Source organism: Camponotus vicinus, unplaced genomic scaffold (genome assembly GCF_025532165.1).
Source record: "Camponotus vicinus isolate PSW18456_S1 unplaced genomic scaffold, iyCamVici1.0 SCAF_9, whole genome shotgun sequence".
In the NCBI taxonomy this organism is placed as follows: domain Eukaryota; kingdom Metazoa; phylum Arthropoda; class Insecta; order Hymenoptera; family Formicidae; genus Camponotus; species Camponotus vicinus.
Window position 1 is genome coordinate 9,721,098 of NW_028141981.1, and position 20,491 is coordinate 9,741,588.

General features: G+C 30.4%; 2 protein-coding genes across 13 annotated transcripts in view; one reads left to right on the forward strand and one right to left on the reverse strand.

Moving 5' to 3' along the window:
* The first annotated feature begins 10,470 nt into the window (after positions 1–10,470).
* On the forward strand, positions 10,471–16,800 carry Psf3 (DNA replication complex GINS protein PSF3). 5 transcript variants are annotated; one of them, XM_083108527.1, is made up of 5 exons: positions 10,471–10,839; positions 11,159–11,303; positions 11,500–11,629; positions 11,711–11,819; positions 16,221–16,800. In XM_083108527.1, the coding sequence occupies exons 1-5, from the start codon at positions 10,731–10,733 to the stop codon at positions 16,271–16,273; spliced, it is 546 nt and encodes a 181-aa protein (XP_082964653.1). In that variant the 5' UTR covers positions 10,471–10,730; the 3' UTR covers positions 16,274–16,800. The 5 variants fall into 5 exon arrangements, with proteins under 5 accessions (XP_082964653.1, XP_082964654.1, XP_082964652.1 ...); XM_083108528.1 differs by lacking the exon at positions 16,221–16,800 and adding an exon at positions 11,888–12,286 and having other exon boundaries at positions 10,472–10,839; XM_083108526.1 differs by lacking the exon at positions 16,221–16,800 and having other exon boundaries at positions 10,472–10,652; positions 10,751–10,839; positions 11,711–12,286.
* The window catches only part of Hnf4 (Hepatocyte nuclear factor 4), a 40,791-nt gene continuing 32,527 nt past the window's right edge, over positions 12,228–20,491 (reverse strand). For 7 of the 8 annotated variants that reach the window (XM_083108508.1, XM_083108510.1, XM_083108507.1 and 4 more), the window contains 6 exons: positions 20,242–20,434; positions 20,044–20,138; positions 19,668–19,789; positions 18,739–19,015; positions 16,247–16,405; positions 12,228–15,825 (listed from right to left, as the gene is read on the reverse strand). In XM_083108508.1, coding sequence (XP_082964634.1) covers positions 15,356–15,825; positions 16,247–16,405; positions 18,739–19,015; positions 19,668–19,789; positions 20,044–20,138; positions 20,242–20,434 — 1,316 coding nt within the window. In that variant the 3' untranslated portion in view covers positions 12,228–15,355. The remainder of the gene's footprint in view (positions 15,826–16,246; positions 16,406–18,738; positions 19,016–19,667; positions 19,790–20,043; positions 20,139–20,241; positions 20,435–20,491) is intronic. The other variant, XM_083108511.1, reaches the window with a different exon arrangement.

Consider the following 20,491-nt stretch of genomic DNA (forward strand, 5'->3'; position numbering starts at 1 on the left):
CCTATTACTGTCTCGCTCGCTCCTAATTATTGTCTCGCTCGTTCTTGTTACTGTTTCGCTCGCTCTCGATTCTTGGGTCCGCTTATCTTTCCGAGCTATCTATCACGATTGTCAAGTGTGACAAAGAAAGTAAGACCATGAGTAGAGAGCGAGCGAGATGACCTATCATCAAAGAGTTCCGAAGTCTCTTACAATCGGTTTCTTCGCTTCCTCTATCCATTCGCAATTCACGAAAATGTAAACATCTTATAAAATAAAAATTGAAACTTTTATTTTTAATTTTATCGGTTTGAAAGTAATTTTAATGAATTAATGAGATTTTGGCGATTAAAATGATATCAAACATGACGTAAATCGGGTAATTTTTAATTAATCTGATAATAAATATTTCATTATAATTATATATTTAATTAAATTTATGCGATTTATATCGTGTTTGGTATTATTTTAATCGCAAAATTCTCATTATTCTATTAAAATTACTTTCAAATGAATAAAAAATGCATTTTATTTTTTGACATATATTCGTGAATATTATAAATGAAGTCTCGTGTAAGAAATTTCGGAATCTGCGGCATCGGGAATTTTTTCGTTATTTATAATAATATATGACTTTAAATTGCCATAAAATAAAAACTAAAGCTTTTATATTTTGTTTGATCTTTTTTGATTAAAAGGGATTAATGAAATTCTTGCGTTTAAAATGACATCGAACACAATATAATTCGGATAACTTTTACTTATTGTTATATAAGTAAAAGAATGTTTCTAATTGAAAATTATTTGAATAAAATGTTGGGTTTAATGTGATTTTACAATTAGTCGTAAAAATCATATTAATTCTAAAATTATGTTCAGTAAGATAAATTAAGTAATATAAAAATTTTAGTTTCTAATACATTTTCAATGTTATCAATTGTGGTGTTCACATGACGTCTCCTGGTCTAAATATGTTCAATATAATTAATATTAAATGGTCTATATATTGTGCAGTGAAACAATTTATTTTAATTTATTATATATATATATGTATATACAGGGTGTCGCAGGTCACCCGTTTCAGCCGAATATCTCAAAAACTGAGCGCGGCAGACAAAAATATTTCAAACAAAAGTTGTAAGGTTTCAAGTAACGCATTACATGGTGATATCAGTATGACCTTGAAGAGTGTTGTCAAGATCAGGGCAAAATCACTTTGGATTTTTTAAATGGAACTCGCTATTTTTATTACATATTCTTGTAGCTCATCTCAAGAGCTTTCCAAAATACTATAATTAAGTTAGTTTTAATTAAGTACTTTCCGAGTTATGAGGCTTGAAATCATTTCTTAATTTTACATAAACCGTAAAATATCTTGTAAAATATTCATTTTTCGATTATCTTACCTTAATACTTTTATGTACAAAATAATGAGAGGAATCAATTGGTGTAAAGAAAACATAGTTGTTTCGAAGAAAAAATATGTAATTGTTAATTGCAAATTAAAAGAACAGTTAGAAGGAGACAAAGAGTGAGTTAAGCTAAGATTAAAGTTAAACGACGTTGGTAGAAACAGGCATAAGTCAACGATTAAATTATAAGATAAATCGCGATTTAAAATTCCCGAGAAAATGCGACGAATAAATAAATCGATAATATTCGGAATATCCGATTGTGATATGTACCTTTTATAATATAATAATCGAAGCGTCTCAATAGACATTATAATCGCGCGCGATATAATTATCACATAAATGCGAAGATATTTGGACAGACAATTTGATGTCTGTAATATTTACGAATACAGTACTCATTGTCTGAGTCAATTGCGAATCTTTATAAGATAAATCGCGACTCGAATTCACGGGAAAACGCGACGAATAAATAAGTCCATAATATGCGGAATATTTGATCGCGATACGTAATTTTTATAATATAATAATCGAAGCTCTCAATAGACACGAGCGCGATATAATTGCTATCACGTAAGTATAGAAAATCAAAAATATTTCGACAATCATTTGAGGTCTGTAATGTTTGCGAATATACAATTCACCGACCGATTTACTTGCGAATTTTTATAAGATAAATCGCGATTTAAAATTCGCGATAAAACGCGACGAATAAATAAATCGATAATATTCAAAATATTCAATTGCAGATACGCGAATGATATATCAGTAATATCCGATAAAAAGAGGAGCGATCTTAAAAATGGAGAACGATTAACATCTTGTGTCTACATTAGATTTCGCAACATCAATCTGCGAAGAAAAGTTAAGTAATCCATTGAATGTCGGGAACTTCACTGTAGGAGGGAACGAATCCTGGATCTTCCGGACTATTCCCGATAGCAATGATTTCAGTAATAAATCAACCACAATTATCCCTCGTCATTATCTCCAATTCACGAAATTGATATGCACATTAGAAAACATGTTCTTCCATTATTAAGAAATATATTTCTTTATTGAAAATTAAATGGATATAACGACCTTTTTTATTGAAATGTGATTACGAACGATTATATTTATAAATAATAAAATACATGCATTATTGGAGTTTGTGTTAAATGTGCGAACACATAATTTGGGGTACGGTTCGCGCGCGCGAGACGAATCGAACCCGATATCAGCAAGATTTAAAAAATTTCAATTCGAACAGTGTGCAAAATAAAATAAATCAAATAATTTTAAACAATTAATTCTAGATTAATTCTCTAGATTCTTATTCTTATAACGTTTAAATTAATAATTTCTTTTCTTTTAATCAATATCTTACTGATATAGGTACCCATTCGATTTGTCTCGAAATTTTTAAGTATTCGCACATTTTATATAATATACATGTATAATTTCGCGTATATATAATATATAACATTATTAAAAATTATAAAAATATTTTGGATACGTAAATTTGTGCATGTATTTTATTATACATATATATAAAATGGTATATATCTAAAAACTAATATTTCAAAATGCCGATGGATGTCCAATACCTGCAAATAGTTTCTTAAAAGAAACTAAAAATTAATGTTAATATCCCCAGCACCTAAAAATAATTTTTCAAAAGAGACAAATTATATTAATTAAAAATATATTCGTTCGTAATTATTTTTATCAAAAAATTTATACAAATTAATTACAATATGAAATTACTTGAAAACCTAAAATTTATACACAACGCTATATCCATATTTAATCTACTATTAAATCTTTCTAGCATTATATATATAGACAATAATAATACCAATCCTAATAATGATAGAACATTTTTAACGAAGAAAAGAAAAGATACATTTCTCTCATCTAAATATATATTATTTAAATTAATTCGACGTTAAAGAAGCGTATCAAAGCGTTGAATTACTACCGAAATCATTGCTTTCGGAAATTGCCAGGAAAACCTGAGATTAGTTCCTTCAATCTTACAATAAAAATTCCCAATTTTTAACAGGGCACCGAACTAGACGTCGCGAATGGATCTCACAAGAACCGATGAAAAATAATTCTCCATGATGAAAATCGTTTTGACTCCTTGGCGGTACGAGCCACGCAACTTTCATTAAAGTTTATTTAACGGAAGGAACAATGGTAACTCTTTTATTAAAACGACAATCTCGTCTAAGAACGCGAAAAAGAATGCGAAAAAGGACGCGAAAAGAACACGGTGTTTTCGCAACGGTAATTTATTAATTTATTTATGAATATTTTCCGATATGAAAAAAAAAATTCGTAAATACAAATATAACCAAAAAAAATAAATTATTAAATTCATAATAATTAACTCGCGATTCTATAATATCGAAGGTGATCGTTAAATTTTGTGAAGTTAATATTTAATCGTTGACTTATCACAAAACTTATCGAATCTTCACTCTCTTATTCGACATTTCTTTATATTTAATTAGCAATATTTAGGAATATTATCTGACGAGAGGGACAGCGATAAAATTCTTCTGTTAAAATGATAATCTTGTATAAGAACGCGAAGAGAACGCGGAAAGAACACGGTATTTTCGCAATCATAATTTAATAATTTATTTTAAGAATATTCAGTTCCTCTTTGACATGAAAATACAAACAGTTACTCTTTTATGAATATTCCAAAAATATATACTACAGAAACAAATACTTTAATTTAATGAATTACTATTATGTTAATTACTATTATGTAATCATTATACGTATACTTTCGATAATTTTTCGTGTAATTTACATAAGAATTTACAATCATAAATACAATTTCATATAATATAATTATAGTCATAATTGTATTGTATTTTACAATTAAAATATCAATGTTAGATATTATAATTAAAATACAATTATAACTATTTATAATTTACAATTTACAATTTACAAATTTATGATGCTATCAATATCAAATAATAATTCCATTTATTCAAATATTTAATAACATTGATATAATAATTTGATATTGATAGCATTAACATTTGGATTTAATATTATATTCGATTTAATACACATACATTTTTAAGTTTTAAAATAAAATATAACATGTTAAGATTTCTTAAACGTTAATAATTATGCAATTTCTTTAATATTTCTGAAGATAATTTTGATAATTTAAATTTCCCTTTTAAAACATTTTTATTTTTAAAACATGTTATATTCATTTTTACGTTTTTAAAAATAAATTCAACTTAATTAAAATAATTTTAATTTACCCCTAGGATTATTGGAATATTAAAAGAAAGAATGAATCTTACTTAATAGCCCTAACAACCCTACTATTAAAGGATTCTAATAATTTTAATAGCTCCAACAATCCTACTATAACAGAATTCTAATGATCTTAAGAGCCCTAACAACCCTAATATTAATAGAAGAATTCTAATGATTTTACTTAATAGCCTTAACAACCCTACTTCCTGATTAACTAAAATTATTCGAGATTTGAGGAACCTATCTCTAATCATCACCTCACCTAATCATGTATATATTTTAGTCACGTGCCCTAACCGCGTACCCTAACCGTACTCTTCAGGCCAGTTGAACCTACCTTTCGTTGATCCTGGCCACTTTCTTTCTCGATCTCTAATCAGAGATCGAAGAAGGAGATAATTACTCCTTCTTTTGCCGGATAATTACCGGCAAAAGAGCGTGAAATATTTACGCTCATTTAGTAACGATCGTTCGATTTCACGATCGTTCGTTAAATATTGAATATAACTTTATTTTAACTGAAATAAAGCCAAATTACTACAAATTTCTATAAATTATATTTTATAGTAAAATATAAAATTAATATGTGTATTTATCATATTACAAATTATTTAATTAATTAATCATTTGGCTTTATATTAAGTTAAAGTAAAGTTTAAAAACAATATCTACAAACAAATTCTACGATGGATGAGCTATGAGCAATTAGAAGATAAGTGCGTATTATAAGAATAAATTAGCATCAAAAATTGATAAAATTGGTAATTGTTAATGCGTGTCCTTTATTTAATAAATTAGACAAAATCTTTACAAAAAAATCTTTTCTTAATCTCTTCTTTTTTTAATTAATATTTCAATATATTTTCGCAATAGATGCAAAGCATAAGTTCGAAAGAACTTATTAAAATTATTTAATTTAATTGAATTAATTTAATTTAATTATTTAATTTAATTTATTTAATTTAATCTATCCTAGCTCATCCATTTTAAGGCAACGGATTTATCTACAATCTACAATCTACATCTACATCTACATCTACATCTACATCTGCAATCTCTACGAATCTGTTACCTTAAAGTTAAATAAAAGTTTTTTTCACTCACCGGCACTGATGCGCAACAGCGGAGTTGTTGTTATCGAAGCTAGTTGTCTGTAACATACAAATATAAAATTCATTTATAATAATGCTCACAAAATGCAATTAATATTTAAAAAAATTTTTATCGCGCGGAATTTTATATCCCATGTGTAAAATAATAAGCAGATAAACACGTATGGAAAAATTTTATAAATTTTTGAAACCGTTTTTTAAATAGAAAATTTTATATGACTTTTATAAAAATCTTTCTCTTTAATTCATTTAAATAATAAGATCGAATTATTGTTCGTTTATAACAAGTTAACGATTTATAACAATTAACATATAAATAATAGATATTCACCATCAGGTTGCTCCGCCGATGTAAGATGCCTCTCCCAGGCCTCCTCCTCCTCTCATGTTGTTGGCGCGCGATAACGACACTCCCGCACTCGCGAGCGATATTTTTATATCGCTATTTCCGCTATTTTACGCGCGATACTTAACGGTGTCCGCACTATTTCGGTACAATAAAAAATTTTCTATTTGATCGCGCGATGTATATACTTAATATGTATATACTTTGAACGGCACTCCCGGTTTCGGTACGAGCGAAAATCCCATTTCACTTACGAGAATCAGCTTCGAGTCAACAGGTCGGGAATGCAACGATACAACGAGCAAGGACTAAGCCCAAACCGGAAAGAAGACGAAGCGATTAACGGAAATAGAGGAAAATGAAGTTCACCAACTCTTTTTCGCGCATAATTATCCTATCTCGTATCGAACCTGGACCCGCTAAGCACGATTTCAGGTGCTCCGCCCGGACATATTATGCCTCCCGCGGTTGCTATATGCTACACCAGGCTAGTAGACGGCAAAAGAAGAGGATACCCACATTTTTTAAATGCTAACATTCAGCAATTTAGAAAATGGGGAGGCAACCCCTTTTACCGAGCGAAAATCGTGCCTAGGGGAATCCACTCGACTCCTCGACAGGGTTAACACACGCAGTGCGTATGGCTGTAGACGAGCAAAGAGAAGGGACCCATTGACGACCATTCCGAGCAATCGATCAAGTTCTAACTAATTCGGGCCGAATCACTTGACGAAGCACGAAGCACGAAGCGCGAGTGTACGTTGTATAGTAACGTGTGCAAACTCGAAACATCCCAGTTAGTTGGCATCGGAAGTAGAGACTCGTGACAATAAATGAAATTGGGATTTTATATGAAAAAGTCCAAAAGTTCCGCGAAAACGCGACAACGCGAGAATACTGCAACGCGAAAACGCGGTAACGAAGCGCTTGCCGTCCGCGGCACGTTGACGGCACCGACGACGCGAAAGGGTACTTAGCTTCCCATTCAGGCACCTTAAAATTTATCATAAATAGAAAAATTTAAGATAAATCTCAAGGCACCATCCAAGTACTAAGCCCTCCCACCGCGACAAGGTGTACCCCATGGGAGGGTTATATTATATATAATTTTATATATAATATAATACATAATTTGAAATTTATTTTGTAATATAGTACATAAATTTAAATTCGCAAATATAAATAATGAATAAAAAAAAAAAGATAAAAGAAAATCTATTATATAAAGCAATGTTCAAAATAATTGATTTTAAAACTAATTATTTTTAAAACTAATTATTATATTTTAATATTATAAATTTCGTAATTACAAAATAATTTATATTTCTTAGATATAAACTTTTAGAAATATGATAAATAAAAAAATTTCTATTTTTTTTATACATGAAATATTTAAATAAATATATTAATATGAAATGTTTTATAAAATATAAGAAGTAACTGAAAATATTAATTAATAAAAAATTTTATAAATGTTTTATAAATATTTTAAAATAAAATGGAATATTTTTTTCGGCATACGCTGACGTTCGTGCACTCGTAAATAATAACGCGATTTAAGGTGCACAAGAATTTTAATAAACCGCGAGTAACATACAAGAATTCAGAATAATCGTAAAATGGATCACAAATAGACGCGCGTCCGCACAGCTTGACAGCTGGGCTCAGATTCTTTGACAGTCGTTGTTTATAACAATATCTTGACATCGCGCGCGGAAACGACCTTCTTCGAAAGAATTCAACGGGTGACGAATACAGCGGGACGGGACGCGGGGACGCAACAATATAACAAATAATGAATGTGATAAATAATTTATATTAATGACTTACATCATATTTCATTGGTCCATCCATTTCCAAAATCTCCTTTTTTTTTTGCTTTCTTCGCTTTTTCCTCGTGGCACTTCAATCCTCGTTGCACTCATTTGAATTCCTCGTTGCACTTACATTCATTCACGAAAAGTTCCTCGTTGCACTTGCAATTGTGTTCAGAGAAAGAATTTGATAATATATGATACGTCTCACATCACTACTCAAGATATTCACTGCTCAAGAGCCACTGAGCGAATGATCGTAAGTCAGAAACATTACCGCGGTACTGTTTATATCGCCAAGGTTGACTATGTAAAGAAAGAATTTGATAATATGTGAAACGTCTCTCACGTCACTACTCAAGATCACTGTGCGAATGATAATAAAGCCGTGTAACATATTAACAATAGCGCGATACTGTTTATCAAGGTCGAACACGGTGTTATTGATAATTCTCTCGTTGCCGAAATATTTTCTGTAATATAAAATATTCGTGCGCGGAATATTAAATTATAGAAGCATTTTAATTTATTGATTAAGATTAATTGATTATTTATTAAACTATTCATCATGAAGTCTTTCGTTATACTAATTATTTGCATCTATAATTCGATTGTTTTACTTCGTGTTCTTTCACAATCCCCCCCCAAATTATATTTAGATTGTCAAGTAAAATGATAAAGTAACACGGATGGAATATATTTGTGACTCTAAGTATTAAAATAATAATTATTGTCCGTAAAGATTGCAAACATCGATGTGATTATTTAATATGTTGGATTCCTATCACATTAAATCGATTCTCGATTAAATTGTATATTAATATACAATTTAATCGAGAATCGATAAAATGATAGGAATACAAAATATTAAATAATCACTTCGATCATTGTGATCTTTACGGACAATAATTATTATTTTAATACTTAGAGTCACAAATATATTCCATCCGTGTTACTTTATCACTCTACTTGACAATCTAAATATAATTTGGGGGGGGGAGGGATTCTGAGAAAACACGAAGTAAAACAATCGAATTACAGATGCAAATAATTAACGTAACGAAATGCTCCGTGATAAATTGTTTAATTAATAATCAATAAATTAAAGTATTTCTGTTATTTAATATATTTCGCGTTAGTGTATATTTTATAATATATAAAATATTTCAACGAATTGTCGATAACGGTGTTCGACTTTGGCAATATAAAATATAAACAGTAGCACACTATACGTTACGGCTTTGTCATCATTCGCGCGGTGACTCTCGAGTAGTAAGGTAGTGGTGAGAAACGCTTCGTATATTGTAATTTTTCTACTAAATACGATTACGATTAGTATCGAAACATAATTTGCTATAAATATTAATAATTAAAAATTAATTAACTTTTGATAAACGACATGAAACTGTATCGCAACGATAAATATTTATCGAATCGTAATCAATCATTACTGCGAATAAAAATTGAAATAGGGGATACATGAAAGATGACAAGAGAATTAAATATATTATGATCTTTTGATCATCGATGCTTATTATAATATTTCTTTAACAATATTAGAATTAAATATATTTCTTGTTTAATTAACCAGGATTGAGAAAATTTAAAGCATTGGTCGAAATATATTTAATTCTAATATTGTTAAAGAAATATTATAATAAGCATTGATGATCAAAAGATCATAATATATTTAATTCTCTTGTCCCCTTTCATGTATTCCCTGTTTCAATTTTTATTCGCAGTAATGAATGATTACGATTCGATAAATATTTATCGTTGCGATACAGTTTCATGTTTATCAAAAGTTAATTAATTTTTAATTATTAATATTTATAGCAAATTATGTTTCGATACTAATCATAATCGTGTTTAGTACAAAAATTACAATATACGAAGCGTTTCTCATCACTACTTTATTACTCGAGAGTCACCGTGCGAATGATGACAAAGCCGTGATATGTATAGCGCGCTTGCTATACGTCGCCAAGGCCAAACATGATATTACTGATAATTCTCTGCCGAAATATTTTACGTACTACATAAACACGCGGAATTTTAAATTATAGAGGTATTTTATTTTAAATTAATTATTAAACGATTGATATATCACGGAACCTTTTGTTATGCTAATGATTTGAATTTATTCGATTGTTTTACCGCGTTTTTCCGAAGTCAAATTTTATAATATTTAGTTTTGCATTTTAAAAGACTGACTTAGAGCGAACTAAATAAATAAATAAATGATGTTGAGAAAAAGAAAAAGAAGACACATAAATAAATAAATAAATAATAGCGTGAAAAGAGAGAACATACTAATATTGTTATATAATAAATTATTATTAATTAAATTATTTATATTTTTATTTATATTATTTATATTATCAGAGGGACATATGTGTTACCCTCTGAGAACATTCGTGGACATTGGTTTTGTAGTTCATGTCCACGTTTTTAGTGTCCACAGAGGGAGTATCGCTTCCAGGGATCATCTAAAAACGGGTCATGACATCTCTCAGTCTTCTCTCTGTAAGTAACCGAGGGAAATTTTACTCGATGGCCGATTTGAACCAATCGGAAAGGCTTAAAAGAGTTTCGGAACGGCCATCCGAGTAAAATTTCCTCGGTTACTTACGTTTTGGAACGTAACCCTGATTTGTAAATTAGATTTGTATTGTCAGCACTGAAAATAAGTATGCAACAGGTGTGTCAGGTGATACGAGTCCTTTATTTGAAAAAATTACTCGAACGTTGTCGGACTTAACGGAACTTCTAAAGCTTTTTAAAAAACATGACATCTTTGTCCTACAGTTATATGCCTGATTACTTTTCTTTGACGGATATTTTGTGTACAGAAGAACGAATATCGTGCAAAGTCGAGGTTACATTACCTCGCTTAGGTAAATTTATAATTTAAGATTTTTCCTATTATCTTGTCTGAAATATACAAAGAATGATTTGTGAATCTTAAATAGAATTAATAATAGTAATAATTAGAAAATGGAATAGGAATTATTCTTTACAAAAAAAGAATTTCTCCATTATTATAGTTACTAATTAATCTTTTATGTTATAATTATATGCTAATATAAAGTTTGTCAAATAAAAATAGCACAGCTTAATACAAGTCAAATATCTAATTTTTATGCTTTCTTTATGTTATTAGTTTTATAAAATATGAAATCTGCATATTATTAATATTATCTCACGTATACTTAGGTTTCCTAGATCTTTCCTCTGAGTCTGAGGATTTAAAAATAGGTACAAAGTTAGAACTTCCACTGTGGCTAGCACAGCCGCTGAATATAGCGAGAGAATCAATAGTTAGTGTAGATATACCCAAAACATACAAGGAAGGTTACAGGTATATATCTATAAGTTTATAATCTATTAATTTATATTTCTTAAGATATTTACTTCATATCAAATTTTATTAAGAGTTTAAACTTTCCTATTCGTTTAAATCACAATCTGTAAAAATATAAAAGTATACATGTAGCAGAATTAATGTTTAATAAGATTAAGGGGGGACTTTCTAATAATTCGTTTCTTCTATTCAGAGAAATACTATTAGCGGATGCCTGTACGGTTGTACTGAATAAATGGAATCCATATTATTATGAACTAGGGATGTATTTAAGAAAATTCAATAATCGTGATTGTGAAATGATAATTGACAGTTTGTTATTGGTAATTTTATATTGATTTTATTTAAATGAGATTAGTTAGTTCATATATATTGGTTACTTAATTATGCATTATACTTTCTAGACCTTCAGATCAAGATTCAGATTAGTTATGGACTGGGCGCAAAATCCTGTTTCCGATCCCACACTCAATAGTTTACTGCCAAGATTAGAGAGAGATTTATTTCTTGCAGGTAGGAAAGCCAAATTGCAATTAAATGAATGGTTAAGGAAAGGTTCAAATGTTATCGAAACTTCGCAGAGTGCAGTAAATCTTAAGAAACGTAAACGAACAGATTATGAACTTGATTAAAATTGCATGAAATTTGTGATAAAATAATATCAAAATTCAATAATTATAATATCTGAACAATGTAATGCAATGTTTTAGGCCCAGTTCCACAACTTATTCTAACCGAAATTTAGCTTGTTAAAGGAGGATTTACATTGCGTCCAAAGCTCACTGTATCCAATCGGACGTCATCGGACATTCGACGCAATGTAAATCCTCCTTTAACGAGCTAAATTTCGGTTAGAATAAGTTGTGGAACTGGGCCTTATATAGACGATTATACAATGTGTAGGAAGAAGATACTTATGCATAATATTAAATAAAATTTATTGTATAATGAAACTACATATATCTCTTTATATAAGAATATCTATGTGAGTTCTATTTATTAAATAACAAAAATTTATTTACACATCTTGGAATCAGTCACATTCGAACTGTTAACAATGCATAGAAAGAACAAAAGGTCGTAAAACATCGTGCAACAAAAGATCGTAATATTTATTTCACAACCCACACGACTAACAGTTAATAAAATATATATCTTTACAGATATATAACATACATAAAACATTCATATAATTCTTCATGTGAAATATCTCTTCATTATTAATAATAACAATTGTTTTCTTCTGTTGCACTATTACATATCTTATATTAAATGTTAATGTTGTTTAAATTCTTTTTCGTACAAAAATAGAAAATATATTCGCCGGACTTATTATAGTAAAATCTACGACTTACATTATAAAACATAGGTCTTTTTGCATAGTACTATATATATTGTTGAAACTTTATAGAAATGTAATGTGTGACATAAAATAAATGTCATCAAGAATTATTCAGAATTTAATAATACAAATATGACAAAAATTATTATAATAACTCAATATTAGACTTATTATAGAGACTCAAATCATAGTAAAATTTAAATAAGAGAACAAAAAAGATAATCCTAAAGTCTTATAAATTGCAGTGCTACGAGAATTTGTAAATTACAAATTTATTTATATTTTAAATTTTTTAAAATTTGGGATTATTTTCAATAACTTTCTATGATTACAGTACAAATCTATATGATCAATGCATAATATATGTATATAAGATGGATCGAAAATCGTATTATCAAATTCGTTATGGAAAAATATGGAATAAAACTCATCTCCATACAACTTTTTATTTTCGAGAAAATTAATTTCAAAAATTGGAAAATTAATAAGCCTTTTAAGCTTGAAGATATCTAATGATTATTTTATGTAAACATAAAAATATTCCATTAGAGAGAGAAACAGTAAAATGATTTAAAATAATTTAATTTATTGAAAAATTGTATATGTAAAATATCAAAATTATTTTTATGTTTTTTAATAGATTATTATATGTATATCCGTTTATACATATTATATATCAGACTTACTTTTATATGAGAAATCACTTCTATTTCGATTGTACCAGCGGTTCTCCCGATCTATCTTATATATTACATTAAATTATTATAATTTTCATTACTCATTATTGTTCTATCGTTAACATTACTTGATTACCTGATTACTATGTTATTGCTTTTTATCCGGCCATAATATATGTCAATGTAGACATTTCGCTAAAACCTAACACCACAATAAAGTGCACTAGCCATTTTGATCAGGCACAACTACTGTACCCATTCACTGATAGTTTAATGTACGTACGTGCAAAATGGCTAATGCGCGTGCACTTCTTATCACTATAGTACTAACGATAAATTGCATTGCAATGGCGCATTTTTCATTTTACAGGGAACTCGCGCTAGGTAATTATATTTAGCGCGCGTATCCCGTCAGTTGTTTTAAAAATATTTACAATTAATGCTTATTATAACATCGATATATACCTATATTTGGAATGTTATACATACATATTTATACATATATACGTATATATACATATATATACACAGGGTAGACCATTTTAATCAATACACGCGAATATCTCAGAAACACTGCGTTAAATTGAAAAATGTTTCAGACATAAGTTGTATGGTTTGAAGGAAGACATAAGATGGAGAAAAAAATATGTAATTTGCAATTAACAATTACATATTTTTTCTCAAAAACAACTATGTTTTTTCTTTACACCAATTGATTCCTTACATTATTTTGTGCATAAAAGTATTAAGGTAAGATAATCGAAAAATGGATATTTTACAAGATATTTTACGGTTTATGTAAAATTAAGAAATTATTTCAAGCCTTATCACTCGAAAAGTAATGAAAAAATACTTCATTATAGTGTTTTGAAAAGCTCTCGAGGTAAGCTACGAGAATATGTAATAAAAAATAGGGAATTCCATTTAAAAAATTCAAAGTGGCCTTGCCCTGACCTTGACAACGCCACCCAAGGTCAAACCAATGGTACCATCTTATGTCCCTTTTCAAGCTATACAACTTATGTCTAAAACATTTTTCGATTTAACGCAGTGTTTCTGAGATATTCGCGTGTATTGATTAAAATGGTCTACCCTGTATATATATATATTTATATTTATATATATTTATACATATTTTTATATTATTACATCATGCTATTTACATTACTATATCATGAATAGAATAACATTATTTCTATTCACAGATTGAGCAGAACAATAAAAAAATATTTCTTGTAACACTTTGATTATCTTTACTTATTTACCTTGACATACATGTTTCTGTACAAATAATCGGATATAATTTTATTTTCTATTGCATCTTTTGAAATTAGAAATTGACCGGTATTATTTCGTTGAATTTGGATTTTGATATCGTAAGACATGAGAAGTCGATTTCTATGTGTATGAAGATCAAAATGTAACATTCAGTTATGATAAGATCTTTTGTGTATACATTTTAGTAGAAAATTATAGAATTATATCAACTTTAAATCTTGCTTTAATTTAATTGCTAATTATTGTTTGCATGATATTATACACATACATGATATTATACACAATTGCACGACATTATACATGTTTCATTCTTCTCGATTTTTAATCTTAATCCGTACTTCGAAGACAGCGAGAACACTGTTGTAACAGTAGTAGTAGTGGCAAGATGCAATCTTATCGCTTATCACATTAATATCCGCAATCTATTGGTCGGCGATCAATCGTTTTTTGTACAAGATTTATTACAAATCATGATTGTGGTAAACTGATCAAATGCCCGTAAAAACATTCTGCATTGTCAACTTGCAGTAAACCAGACTCTGGATGTTTAAGCGGACAATATGGTAAAATTAATGTGTTGCGTCGACATGTACGAATGTATTTTTTATTAATGTTATAATATTTATTTTTTAATGCCATCGATCACATTTAATTCGATGTTATGATGACATAATATAATGCTATTTAGAATTTTATTATTTGAGCAACTGTTTGAGCAGAAAACATCATTGGCTAGTCAGCTCCCAATCTAGTCAGAAACTGGTCTCGGGCTCGAGACTTGGTTCCTGTTTGAAGAACCTGAAGTCCTGATTCGGCGCCAAATCCCTCAGGATCATGACGGGCATTTGATCGGTCTGCGGACTGAGATTACCGGTATTGGCCGGCGTCAAAGGACTGGTAGGACTCTCGTTGCTGCTCATGTAACTGCCTGGCGCAGTATTTGAGATCGGTATGGATGTGATAGTGTCATTTACTTCCGATGTAGTGCCAAAGAATATCTCTTGAAGCAGATTGTCGATATGCGCCATCCCGAATAACTTGACGAATTGTATCTGTTCGATCATTTGCCACGAGATTGACTGCAAGGCCGGTAACAGTAACAGAATATCGCCGAAATGTCCTGTGAGATGACAACGATAATCGCTGATATAATTCTCAAGTTTTATCTGAATGTTTCTGCGCAGAGTCCTGATTGTCTCCGAATTGCTTAAACCTTTCGCGTCTGTAAAGAGAAATAAAAGTAATAAATATATAACGCTGAAGTGATCGTATATAATTAGATGTCTTCTCCAATTTCGACAAACACTCGCAAAATGCTAATTATTAATAAATTAAATGAATGAAGAGATATTTTACGGCGCGATATGAGATTAATGGAATTATTACAAAAATCTTGATGCAAAATGGACACAAAATAGTTGCAATTTTTAATGTCTTATCGCTGATACTTATAAATAACCGATAATTTGTTTTATTTAAGAAAGCTTGGCGAACTCGCGAGGCGTGATTGCCTCAATAAGATCGAATTGATGCGAGCGACTCGAACTAATAACGGAATGCATTTACGTTGTATTGCAGGCAACGATAATTTTTTTTCTATTCTGACGCCATTTTCAGATTTATTAACAAGAAGACACACTTACTTGGATCAAAGAACACGATTGCTTTGAGACAAGCGAACTCCGTATCATCGATCTTGATCTTCTTTAACGGTTCTACCAGTTCGTCCATCACTCTAACGCCAACCTTGCTGATATCTAAGTCCTGCTGATTGCTTCCGTCTGTGAAATGCAACGGTATTACTGATAGACGGCGATTATGCCATTCGTATCTTCTCGTGATCGTAGAAACTGAGTCCGGTGAAAAACAAAAACATTTTGCAAACCAAATAATATCACACTTCTCCGGCATGCATTTTAGAATAGCACACAACATAAATCCCGGACTCAGTCAAACTATCTACACCCCAAAGTCGTGCACACATAAAACGAATCGTCCAGTTACTAATTGTAAGTTTAGTTTTAGCGACTTTATTAGCGTTTATTATTGTGAGACATTAAAATGATATAAATATAATATTTTTGACATAGATTTGAATTCATCGATATTTTTCGATGTTAAATATTACGAAAATTTCGTAACTGAACGAGTCGTTTTGTCGTGTGACTCTCAAATCCTTCTATTAAGGTAAAGTTAATCACAAAAAAATAACATTCCGCCGCAAAATGTTTTACATAATAAACAACTTGTGTGACAAAACAAGTAACAGAGCGTTTTTTATCTGTCATATATTGCATTAGTATAATACAATTTGCCGACGCTTTCTTCATAATAAATAGAGAAAAATATTACACTAGAAATCACCTATCTTGTCACAAAGTCATCCAATTTACGAAAATTAAATTAATACACATCACATATATACACACATATTTTATAATAATTAAGAATGATAATTATAAATATATATCTGTATCGAGAGAAAAATAAAAAGAGGGAGAGATGCCTTTGAATAAATTTAATTCTAAAACATAATTTTTGAATACTTTCGTGCGTTCTTAAAAGTAAAAATTCTCTTTAAAGTTTAAATTCGTAAGATGATTAGGAAGAATTAAATATTTAAATACATAAATAAATTATAATAATATAAAATTTACATGAATATACAAGCGTATCTAAATATCAATTATAATTTATAATCAAGATTTTAAATGTGTAAATTATAATTCGAAAAAGAAGTTTCGTAAGAAAGAAAACAAGAAAGAGAATGTGTGATTTAGAAATTCCACATGCAAGTTCATCAACTTACCAAATAAATCCGATATCCAAGAAAAGACCTACATATTTATATCGATACAAAATGTTAAAGTTAAAATATTGAAAATTATTTCGGCACGTGTGTATCTTACAGTGAAAAGAAAAATGCTCGGAAAAACAAAAGCAATCGATAGTTGTCGCGCAAACAAAAATTCCAAAAATTTCCAAAAATTTTTTTTTCTCTTAATATTCGTAAACTCATAGACTCTAGATAAAATTATGATTTTTAGAGAATTATGACGAAACGCGATAACGAGATATAGAGGAAATTTAGTGAGCAACTACTTAACGACGAACGAACGCGGTATCCACACATGTGAACGACGAAATTACGTAAGCAAAAAGGTGAAGGCCGTCGAATCGGCTATTTAGAGGCTCTCCTTCGCGTGTACGCTCGAATCTCAAAAAAAAGATGCTGACACAGTCCGCATCGCAAAAGGCGCATCGGTATCGCTTTAATATCAACGGATTTTGTAAACGACAGTCGAGATATCTTGGTTCATTCGATAAGACGCCACTTGTGCTGTGGAATGTTCCACATGTTTTTCGAAACATGGTTTACACTTGGAAATATTTGACTTTCACAAATATCGGAATCATTAGGAAAATAATTTTCGTGCACTATTATTTTCCATAAGCGATTTTCTCTTCGCGAATATTTCATACTCTTAGCTTTTATTATTATTATTATTATTATTATTATTATTTTATTACTATTATTATTATTATTATTATTATTATTATTATTATTATTATTATTATTATTATTCTTTTGTATCTTTTTATATTGTTGTAACTATTTTTTGCATACCGCATACATAAATAGCACTTAATGTCCGTTACGCGTCCGAACCGCAACGAGATGAGACTTTTGCGCAACGTATGCGAGAAGAAAACTCAGGGTTTACCTAACATTCATCTCTGAACATATGCGTTCAAAAAGGAAATCTCAGTCTTAGAGAGCTTTCAAGCATATCCACACACGTTCCCACACAATGAGATCTAATGTCCTTATTTAGTAAAGCCAAAACGCACAACACAGAGAAGTGTTATGAATAAGAGCAAGTCGGAGCCAGACACGGAATATGAATCATCGATAAGCGTAACCTTTTATACAATATGAATCTCGAGAAGACAGACATCCGAAGATACTGAAACAATGACGTTCGATGAATGTTCAAACTCTGTTTCCAAACGTATCTTTTTCAGACGTATCTTTAGAACTCTGTGTTTAACACCGCTTGCTTTGCTTGAGAAAAAAAGGAGAAGTCAGAAGCTACACCATGCGATTCGATAAATCTCCACCAATTTTACATACCAGGATAATTTCTCATGATGATGCAATCATTGCCGAGCAATAGTACATCTGTTAATTTATGTATTTGACTGCGTCTCGCTAAGCCCAGTAGCAGATGTTCACCTGCATGGGCTCTCAATAATGCGACTTTATCGTCTAGCGGTAGCGTATCAAATTCCTTGATACATTTGGCCCATTCGATCAGAATCAGCAATTGCTCTTTCATGCTGTCGCACACGTCGTTTAAACCAGCTATCCGCTTCGTGCTAGGATCGACGTCTTCTTTCGGGTTGAGTAGCTGTTAAAATCATGTAGAATGATCGTGACATTGTGGTTGTTAAAGGAAATAAGATGTACGTTGAGAAGTTAATACGCAGAATTTTTTGATATATTATCTTACAACAATTTTCTAATAAATATAGATAAAGAGGAATGCTAATGATATGAGTACTTGTGGACGTGAATATTCCAACAAATCTGTGAAGCAAATAATAGGAATTAAGATGACTAATATGGTAATTAATGCACAGAATACAGAGCTCAGAGCATTAATTTTCTTTTTTTATATGTATTATTATAATAATTTTAAATAGTTAATCTTGGATTGAACGTGATATAGAGAGACTAATGTCAAAACAGGAATCTTTTAAATCACACGTTAATTCTATGAATATTTAGCATTAAATTGCAAAATGTGTATAATTAATGTTAGATCGTTTTACGAGTGCTACATGAAGTGTAGTATGTAAATGACTTGATCATCGAATTTAAGAAGCAAAGAATTCACAAGGGCTCTCTTCTGGTGGGTGATGGCATGGATTATTAAACGCTTGAAGGGAAATAAACATAATTAAATGTCGGTTGAAGCATACCGGGTTCTCAACGCACATTAATGAGAAATGGATTACAATTATAAATATTCAATTCGGCCGAGGTTAAGCCTCACTGACCTCAAGCATGCCGATATGTCTTGCAGCCATCAGTAAGTCCTCCATCGAGGGGCCGCTATTTTCCGTCTGATTCTCGTTGCTTGGCGGTCGATTGTTTATGCGGTCTCTCTCGTTCTGTACGGCTGTGGAAAAAATAATATATTTACAAGTAAATTAATATGCTCTTATACAGTTCTATGCATTATCAAATGTAAATAAAGACATCATAAATCATCATCAAAATATCATAAAAAAGATATTCAGAGTAAAAAGAAAAAATAAGATCCATGAGTGTCGTATACTACAATATATACTTTATTATTCCATTTAGGATTAAAATAAGGCTCCGTTTCTACAGACAAACCTATTATAGATAAGATACGTGAGAAAAACTCACCCTCCTTTTTCATGCCGGCTCTGAAGCATTTGCGCAATCGACAGTATCTACACTGGTTCCGTTTGTCCTTGTCGATCTGACATTTTCTCATAAGCCTGTAAGATAAAAATAAAAAAAAAATTATTTTTTTTTCTAAGATACGGAACCAGTATAAAGCAAGATATTTTGCATATATTTATCGTCAAGGGCCAAGTGTACCTGCATGTGTACTGATGATTCTTTCTGACGGACCGCCGGAAAAATCCCTTGCAGCCGTCGCAAGACGCGGCGCCGTAGTGCTTCCCGGTGGCACGATCGCCGCATATGGCACATGCTGCGTTGCCTACCGGAACCGAAGGTAGATTCAGGACGGGGCCGCCGACCGCCCCCGCGGTCATGCCCAAATCCGCATCTGCGACAAAGGAAACAGAATGTCTCTTTTATGCAAATTCTCTCTTTGGCACTTTCG